We start from the raw sequence: 10,000 nt of genomic DNA on the forward strand, positions 1-10,000 counted from the left end.
GTCGCCAGACAGGGCAGCAGCAGGCTGGGGCTCGCGCTCACCCAGGTGTCGTCAGTATGCTAGTCACGCGCCCCCTGTCGGCTACCCGCGCACCAGAGCAATGCAGCCCTACGTCACGAAACTGCTGCCTCTCCTGACCAATGAAGTAGCTCGATGCTTCTGTTGTTGAGATTCGGAACATATTGGAGAATTTAGGCCGAGAGGGACGAATGAGTGAGTGGCAGGCGCGAGAGTGAGAGACTCACGGAGAAGACAAAACGGTACTTGGTAAGTTCCATCTTTCTCTGGCACGAGCACTCGAATAATTTAATCATTCTGTGGTCTTGGTACGCGAGTACCGTGTTGCGTTGCCGGTGAATTTCTTCTCCGTAGCTCGTTTCCGGTGTGTGACGTGCGATGTGCACACGGTACACTAAACAAAGACCGCGCGGTGCGCAGAAAGGCATTTAAAGGCACTTTCTTTGGATCGCGGGACGCGGAGCGCCAGCCCACGAGTGGGCTCAGTTGTGTAAAGCGAGGTGTGTGTGGCGTGGTAGTTAAGATTTTAGACGGAGGAAATAGATCGGTCGGTGGCTGTGCCACCAGACTGCGGACAGGCCATGTCCGCGTGATGCTTCACCATCTGTTCCAGTCTCACGACCTTCGGAGAAAGATACGCGTCAATCACATACACACACACACACCACGTACACTCTTTACATTATGTGATTAGTTATTTTGCGACGAAGTGTAGCCTGTAGGTGACCTGCAGTGTGTGGTGTCGAGGCGTCTACAGTTTATTCGTCCATCGGCCCATCGCGCACGCACGCTCAAACACAGACACTTAGCGCATCACTAGCGAGGCAGCCGGACCATGGCCATGTGTCCGAGTGAATGTGTTCCGAGGCAGCCGGACCATGTGTCCGAGTGAATGTGTGCGTGTGTGTGGGGGCACGTTGTTCTCTTTTAGCTGGTTAGAACAGGGAGAAGCAGGTGTTGGAGGGAGCTACTACATGCTAACGCTAGCTCTACTTCCCCAATGCAACAGTGGCGTAGCTGTGTATGTGAGAGAGAGAGAGTGTTTGGCTGTGTCTCAAACTGCGTACTTCATACTTAAACTAAGTATTTGAAGTGTGTAAGTGTATTTGGTCCGGGCCGGGCCACGGCAAGAAACCGAAGCAAGAACACACACACACACACGTGCTGCTTGTGCAACTGGCGGATTAAAGTGGAAATTAAGCAGTGAGAACTGTTTTTTCATTTTTGAAGATGCATGGATTTTCATTAAACCCGATATTCAAGTAGTTTCACTGGAAAATGACATGTCAATAACGACTTTCGCCACTAGGGCGCGGCCATGTTTTAAAAATGCAGGCGCTACGTCATCAGAATGGTTAGCGTTTGTTCGTGGATGTTTTATCCATTAGCGGACGTTCACTTTATTTCAATATGCCTATGCCATTATGTTGATGTTTGTTTTTGTGTTTGTACAAGAACAAGGGCCGCTGTAATGTATCCTGTAGGCCTATCAGAGACAGTACTTAATTAGATTTAACTTAAGTTGCAATAATGTGTTTGGATGTTCTTGCACAACTTGTGGATTTCCGCGACCTGAAAATGCAGTTGTATCGTTGATGAATTGGTGAATAAACTCGGGGGAGCGAACTTCTCATGTGTGCCGGGGCTTACCTGGCCTTCAGCCAATGAGGGGCCTCCTAATAATAATTCTAAAATAATAATAATAAAAATAATGATAATAAACAGCCCTGTCCTTATTCTAGTCCGGAGCTATCCTACCAAATAATTGAGCACATCGCTGCTCTACAGTGGCGGCAGTGCAGGTGGAGCGAGGCCCCCCTCTGTTTTCTCTTCGAAAGTGTAACAAAATGTAACACAATCTTAACAAATCCCAACGGGTGTAGAGGAGCTGGAGAGGCTGAGACTGACTGACAAACTAAACCACTCTGGAGATAATTCTTGAACCCCCCCCCCCACACACACATACATGCTGGATTTGCAACACACACACACGCTGGGTTTGCAACACACGTACGGCTGGTGGGCGTTGCCAGGGTAGCAGTCACCTGTATAAACACACACCAACTGGGATGCCTCTGCCTCTACACACACACACACCTATACACTGAGCTACTGGTTTGGCCTCTAAACACACACACATACACACTCATGCTGAGCTTCTACACAGACACACCCACACACACCCACAAGTTACACTACAACTTGGGTAAGGCCCTGATACAGCCATTAGCTGTAGATGTGTCTGTGTGTGTGTGTGTGTGTATGTATATCTGTGTGCAGTGTTTCCCACAGAATGGAATTCTGTTTGTGGTAGTGTTGCACGGTGTATCGATACTAAAAAGGTATCACGATGCCTTCACGCAAAAAACGATACGATTTCCGACGTTTTTAGAATCGATATTCTAAATTGATATTCTTTATTAAAATAATAAAGTTCTGCGTCTGTGTGAACTGCTGCTCTCACTGCTCCTTGTACGCATCTAGGCAAGTGGGCGTGTCAAGCAGGCATTTCTGAGTGAGTGAGTGCGCAGCTAACGTCAACAAAGTTTTTTGCCGACAGTACTCTGCCTTGTGGATAAAACAAAAGGTGAAGTGAAATCTGGAACTATATGGGGAATACATTGGGAATAGTGAAGGCAAGCCATCAGGGGGAGTAGTGAAGGCAAGCCATCAGGGGGAGTAGTGAAGGCAAGCCATCAGGGGGAATAGTGAAGGCAAGCCATCAGGGGGAGTAGTGAAGGCAATAGTGAAGGCAAGCCATCAGGGGGAATAGTGAAGGCAAGCCATCAGGGGGAATAGTGAAGGCAAGCCATCAGGTACACAGAGGCCCGTTTGTAAAATATGTTTCAAAGTCATTTATAAGCAGTAGCCTAGGCTACGCATGGCTAAACACCTCGCAGACATATCCCAACATTTTTAAAGAGTTCAAAGAACGACAGGTTAACGAATATGCTATAGAAAACACGACTACATGGTTAGTGCCAAGTTCTTCTCTTCTGTTTAGTCTAGCCTAAGTAAAACGAGTAGGCCTATGGTTCTGGGATAAAGAGAACCTTCCTTCATCAATGAATTTTGACGAGACATAACGAGGTAATCATTTTGACGAGACATAACGAGCTGTAGCCTAATCATAGGGTGCTAACGTGATGAAAGCGCAATGTTCACGCCAGAATATCATTACCATAACTTGTAAACAATCTATTTCATGTTCGGTCAGTACTACTGGTAATATTTGTCATGGCATGTAGACTGCAATTTGTTCAATAATTATTGCTCAGATGTTGGATAGGCTACCCGAAATGCGCTAATTAAAGCCCGCAGCATAGACTAATGCGCTAATTAAAGCCCACAGCATATTACCACCAAAGCCTGGTGAGTCCTAATAATATTACTGGCTTATTGTTACGTGCTAGCAAATCATGTTATCAAAGAAATAGACGTAATGTAGGAATGCACACAGAAATATTGCAACAGGTAATGGTGTAGGCCTATCTGACGAAGACCTGAGTGGTTGGAACGTCGTACTTGTACACTGGGCGCAAAGAAGACTATCCTCACATTTTCCCCTTTGCAACTGTCAAAGAAATCCCATGAACACGGGAAGGCCTAGGGTAGCCTATACTGTACATCAGATGGCCTAAAGATTAGGCCCCTCTGCATAGCATTCAGTGATTTGCATGCAGTAATTTCAACACTGACCTTGATCTAGCCTAGTTTGGCTATTTAAAGCTACTTTATTGCCAAAACACAACACAATGTAAATTAACTATAACAAACAATAAAGGACTTAATCACACAAAGTAGGCCTACTATTTTACTGACTATAAAAAATAATAATTGTGTAGGAAGTTTAGAAGTTTAGAACCCAGAATTGACCTGCACACTACAAAAGTGCACTGAATTGAACACAAATGACCCAATACACTTGGAGGAGGTATGAGTCCTTTCTTTTCAAGATATCTTAGGATTTCGCCATGGTATCGTTTCAGTATCGAGCATCGTGATATTTATGGCAGGTATCGTATCGCAGTCATAATTTTGGTATCGTGACAACACTAGTTTGTGGTGGTATCTGACGTGGGCTGTAGGGGTGTGTGTGTGTGTGTGTGTGTTTGTGTGTGTGTGGGGGGGTACTACTTATAGGCATTAGAAATAGAGACTAGCACTCAGTTATTTTTTTGAGCGCCCCATGGTAGTTTCCAAGACACCCTTCAGCATGATATGGCCATGATATTAGCACCCAGCTGTGAATAAATCAAGGCAGCACTCATCTCACAAGTGCATGTTCCTTACAAACGGGGCACCATTTGAAAGGGAACAGGCTTTCCAATGGTATAAGATGTATTGCCAAAAATAATTGTTACCACAGAAAAATAATCTACCAAACTCAAATTCCCTTTTTGTTTATTTGCATTTCATTTGCTTGGATTTTGTATTATTACCGAGAAATATGCTAGTTTTACTGACATATGTAAGTTGCTTTAGATGGAAAGCATGTTGTTTACTAACATGTAAGTTCCTTGAGATGGATAGTATGTTGTTTACTGATAACATGTTGTTTACTGATAGCATGTTGTTTACTAACATGTAAGTTCCTTGAGATGGATAGCATGTTGTTTACAGATAGCATGTTGTTTTGAGATAGCTTGTTGTTTACAGATAGCTTGTTGTTTACTAATAGTATGTAAGTTGCTTGAGATGGAAAGCATGGTGTTTACAGATAGCATGTTGTTTACAGACAGCATGTTGTTTACTGTAAGTTGCTTGAGATGGAAGCGTCTGCTAAAAGAATACATGTAAGTATAAGTATAAGTATAAGTATAAATATTTATTCTCCTGAAACTCTAGAGCATGTTGGGATGTAGAAGGCCACGCCCCTGTGGGCCTCTGATTGGCCCGCTGCTGCTGCTGTGGGCGTGTTCTGTGAGGGTTGGTGTGGCGGCGACGTCTGCAGGCTGTGGCGGGGAGGCGGTTGCCGTGGCGACGGACGGGCGTGCGGCGCGTCTGGCTCAGGAGCGCCACCTGTGGGTGCTGTTTGAGAAGTACGGCGACGGCAACGGCTCCCTCACGCTGCAGGGGCTCCAGCTGATGCTGCGCCACGTGGGGCTCGGACGCCTGCGCACGTCCAGCGGCGCACACACACACACTCACACACACGGGCACGTGCATACACACGCGCACGACAAGGGCCAGCCCAACACACCCACACCCACACACTCACACTCACACACAGACCCACCCAAACACTCACACACACACACACACACACACCCTGTGCGGTCCAGACGCAGTGCTGAGTATGACCTCACTCAGGACCACACCCCCTCTGCTCAGAACACGCCCCCAACAACGCAACACGACGACCATGACCAACAACCTCTCGGCAACAGCAGTCAGCAGGTGAGATGCTCACACTTTCACACACACACACTTTCACACACACACACACACACACTCACTAACACACACTCACACACACATTTGTGAGGTAGCTAAAGTATGATATTGATATCGATAATGATATTCACTTCAGTTAAGCCACTTAAATGCAATGCAATGAGTTCATCATGTTTTCGACGTTTGGCTGTGTTGCCCATATCAGGCTTGGGCCATGCAGCGATTGTGACAAATCTGTCCATTTTAAGTTAGCTATCGGAACGTCACATATTACCAACCATCACGTATATCCAACCTCTTACGTGTATCTGTTACTTAATATTCATTTCTATACAAATCAAGGTGGCGGATTCCTAAAGAAACGCAAGCACCCACACCATAAGTTTATCTAAATTAGCTATGTACCCAAAATTACATTTTACCGTGACTCGAAGAGCTGTAAACAGTGTGGTAAGGCTGCGTGTAAAAATCCGCTTGGAGCTCCAGTGGAATTTTGATTTGCAAACGAGAATTCTCGGGCTAACCGTTCACTGGTAACTTGCAGCTAGCTCAGCTGGCGGCACTGTTGCTAAGTTACGTTATGAAGTTTGGCACAATTGACAATACATTCTCACACAGGATAGGGATCAATAATACTTTCCACTATCCCAAAGATTTAGTATACATCTCTTTTATGATTTATTTCGATTTTATAATGTTGACAATTACATAATCATTGAAAAAAAAACATAGATAGTTCTAACATGAAATAAACGTTTTTCCTTTTTTTTTTAATCCACCTTCCGCGCCTCCCCTCAAATTATTTGGCGCCCCCCAGGGGAGGCGCGCCTCACAGTTTGGGAACCTCTGGTGTAAGGTAACTGAAGCGTGTGTCTCTTTCTCTCTCCTTCTCTCCCTCCCTCCTCCCTCTCTTCTTTTCTCCCTCTCTCTCTCTCTCTCTCTCTCTCTCTCTCTCTCTCTCTCCTTCTCTCCCTCCCTCTCCCTATCCCTCCCCCTCTCTCTCTCTCTCTCTCTCCCTCCCTCCTCTCTCCCTCCCCCTCTCTCTCCTTCTCTCCCTCCCTCTCCCTATCCCTCCCCCTCTCTCTCTCTCTCTCTCTCTCTCTCTCTCCTTCTCTCCCTCCCTCTCCCTATCCCTCCCCCTCTCTCTCTCTCTCTCTCTCTCCCTCCCTCCTCTCTCCCTCCCCCTCTCTCTCCTTCTCTCCCTCCCTCTCCCTATCCCTCCCCCTCTCTCTCTCTCTCTCTCTCTCTCCCTCCCTCCTCTCTCCCTCCCCCTCTCTCTCTCTCTCTCTCTCTCTCTCTCTCCTTCTCTCCCTCCCTCTCCCTATCCCTCCCCCTCTCTCTCTCTCTCTCTCTCCCTCCCTCCTCTCTCCCTCCCCCTCTCTCTCCTTCTCTCCCTCCCTCTCCCTATCCCTCCCCCTCTCTCTCTCTCTCTCTCTCCCTCCCTCCTCTCTCCCTCCCCCTCTCTCCTTCTCTCCCTCCCTCCTCTCTCTCTCCCAGTGTCTGAGTGCTTCCTCTTTGCTGAAGGATCATGGGATCGGATCGGGGGGCATCTCCGTCAGTGATTTTGGCTTCCTGTGTCCTGCTCTCCTTTCTCAGATTGACTCCCAGTCCTGCCTGCGGCACGATGAGTGTGTGTGTGCGTGTCTGTGTGCATGTGTGTGTCTGTGTCCTGTCTCATTAAAGGTATAAAAAGCCCTCCAAAAATATACTTTAAATTGTGTTTACACACCTCTAAATAGCATTTACACACCTCTAAATAGTGTTTACGCACCTAGTGTTTACACACCTCTAAATAGTGTTTACGCACCTCTAAATAGTGTTTACGCACCTAGTGTTTACACACCTCTAAATAGTGTTTACGCACCTCTAAATTGTGTTTACGCACCTTGGGCTATATCTTGCACTTTAACGCAATTGACTTTGCGCAAATCGCTTTGTGGGCGGATCTTGGGCGCTGTATTTTACCGGCGGAATATTGACTGTTGCGCCCGACGCAAATCTAAAATGGGGTGGTCTGTAGCAGCTACATTATTCATGGGTGTGGTTTGGGCGTAACGTGCAATAAACCAATCAGAGCGTCATCTCACATTCCCTTTAACAACAGGCACGCTTGTTCCATAGCGGATTGCTATTATGATGGCGGATTTGCCAGGCGCAACCAGGAACAGTTTACAGTGATATAGTCAGTTGTGAACAGTTTGCTATTGATTTTTCCTCTTGACAAAATGTAATACAGAAATGTCACTTTCCAATGTTTTGGGATCACTCTCACTGAATCACGAGCTTATGATTGCATGGTGATATTTGTGCAATGTAATCTACCTCACTATAGAGTATAGACAATGCAGATCTGTCAGATAAGCTCTGCTCTCCCGTGCTGCTGCTGGGGCATTTGGGTTAAATGGAATCGGCATGCAGTTCAACATCACATCTCATTAAGTCCTGTAATATTTCCTAATTTATGTCATCAACACATCCGTGATTCTTAAGCTTATTTAAGGGAATTCACAAACTCAAGACTTCAAGGCCATCATGGATATAAAACGTTTTTTGAAAACCACGAAAGGATGGAGGGAACATAGCAAAGTTTTAGAGTTATTTCAGATGGGCTACAAGGTAGGCAAATTTGTGGTGCTTGTCAAAACCTTAGTGCAGCTGGAATAATGCTTATAGGCTGATGTTAAAGCGCACACGATGTTTAAAGCCATACACAACGGTAAATTGGAACAAAACTAAAGGTAACTTTAACCTTTATAGGGCTGTATAAAGTTGTCCAAATTATAGGTCGTAATTAGGCGTTGTTGTTGTAAAGATATTGCATGTAGATGTACTATATAGGCTACAAAATTTTTAGTTGACCAATGCACGAACAAAGCCGGGAAACGGACAAATATTATCAAGGCTTTGAATGTTTACATCTTTGCACAGGGTGTCTGTAGATCGGTGTGCATAGCATTCATTTCTGCAGGCCTGTGGCCATGCATGCGCCCTTAAAATAGCATCTGAATTTGTGCCACTGACTTTAGACCAGGAATTGTTTTCTGAAACTGCAAAATAGGGACCGTTTGCGCCGGAACACGCCCCCTCTTTTCGCTGAAACGCCCCCGTAGGCGCACATGTACCTGTGGAGGGAAAATTCCAATATGCGCTGACTGCAAAATAGGAAAGACAAAAGCGCGAGTATACAAAGTCAATTGCGCTGGTGTGCAAAATAGAGCCCTTAGTGTTTACGCACCTCTAAATAGTGTTTACGCATCTAGTGTTTACACTCCTCTAAATAGTGTTTACACACCTCTAAATTGTGTTTACGCACCTAGTGTTTACGCACCTCTAAATGGTGTTTACACAACTCTAAATGGTGTTTACGCACCTCTAAATTGTGTTTACGCACCTCTAAATAGTGTTTACACACCTCTAAATTGTGTTTACGCACCTAGTGTTTACGCACCTCTAAATAGTGTTTACGCATCTAGTGTTTACGCACCTCTAAATGGTGTTTACACAATTCTAAATGGTGTTTACGCACCTCTAAATAGTGTTTACGCACCTAAATAGTGTTTACACACCTCTAAATTGTGTTTACACATCTAGTGTTTACGCACCTCTAAATTGTGTTTACACATCTAGTGTTTACGCACCTCTAAATAGTGTTTACGCACATAGTGTTTACACACCTAGTGTTTACACACCTCTAAATTGTGTTTACACATCTAGTGTTTACGCACCTCTAAATTGTGTTTACACACCTAGTGTTTACACACCTCTAAATAGTGTTTACGCACTTCTAAATTGTGTTTATCAACCGCTGTATAACGATATAAAGGTTGTTGTAAGGCGTTGTTGTTGTAAAGATATTGCATGAACCTAACCGGTAAACGGACAAATATAAACTAAATTTCTGCAGGCGCCCCTGACGAGCATTGGATTCACACACCAGATCTTCAGAATCCCCAATTGCCATATTAATTTCAAAAAGGGGCGTCAGTCTGTTAACTGGAGTTTAAACAGCAAACCGGCAGCAAATCCTGACATTAGGCTACTGTAATGTGTGTGTTGATTACTAATGTGCGTGTTGTGTTTGTGTCTGTGTTGATTACTAAATGTTTGTGTTGATTACTAAGTGTTTGTGTTTGTGTTGATTACTAATGTGTGTGTGTGTGTTTGTGTCTGTAGCAAGTCATGAGGATCATCCCAAGAGCACTAAGGGTGCATCAGGTGAGCAGTGCTGTTTCACAGAACCCCAACCACAGAACCCCAACCACAGAACCCCAACTATAGATCCCTAACCATAGATCTCTAACCACAGATCCCTAACCACAGAACCCTAACCATAGAATCACCATTAGGGCTGTAACAATAAACCAAACTCACAATTCGATTATCACATTTTTTTGACCCACGGTTTGATACATACCTCTTTTTTGTTGGTTGTGCAACATTTAATTTCATAACATTTCAATAGAATATTTGAAAAACTGGATAAAAAAATGATCAATATTATATGATCTTCATATATGATATGGATATATAAACTACTGATATAAAATTAGAAAATACTGGATTTCTGATATGCATGACGGCACAT

The 10,000-nt window shown here is 44.7% G+C and overlaps 2 protein-coding genes across 7 annotated transcripts in view; one reads left to right on the top strand and one right to left on the bottom strand.

Moving 5' to 3' along the window:
• tmeff1a (transmembrane protein with EGF-like and two follistatin-like domains 1a) overlaps positions 1 to 36 on the bottom strand; it is an 18,551-nt gene extending 18,515 nt beyond the window's left edge. For both annotated transcript variants that reach the window (XM_042071400.1, XM_042071399.1), the window contains exon 1: positions 1 to 36. This exon is cut by the window's left edge and continues 786 nt beyond it. The gene's annotated coding sequence lies outside the window, so the exon portion shown is untranslated.
• A 119-nt stretch (positions 37 to 155) lies between these two features.
• Positions 156 to 10,000, top strand: part of slc39a6 (solute carrier family 39 member 6) — a 21,531-nt gene continuing 11,686 nt past the window's right edge. Inside the window, exons 1-4 of one of the 5 annotated variants that reach the window (XM_042071367.1) lie at positions 156 to 267; positions 4,867 to 5,418; positions 6,913 to 7,051; positions 9,589 to 9,630. In XM_042071367.1, coding sequence (XP_041927301.1) covers positions 4,870 to 5,418; positions 6,913 to 7,051; positions 9,589 to 9,630 — 730 coding nt within the window. In that variant the 5' untranslated portion in view covers positions 156 to 267; positions 4,867 to 4,869. Of the gene's footprint in view, positions 268 to 405; positions 519 to 4,866; positions 5,419 to 6,912; positions 7,052 to 9,588; positions 9,631 to 10,000 lie in introns of those variants that run through there. The other 4 variants (XM_042071370.1, XM_042071371.1, XM_042071369.1 and 1 more) reach the window with 4 other exon arrangements.

The sequence above is a fragment of the Alosa sapidissima genome, chromosome 19 (assembly GCF_018492685.1).
Source record: "Alosa sapidissima isolate fAloSap1 chromosome 19, fAloSap1.pri, whole genome shotgun sequence".
NCBI classification, from domain to species: Eukaryota; Metazoa; Chordata; class Actinopteri; order Clupeiformes; family Clupeidae; genus Alosa; species Alosa sapidissima.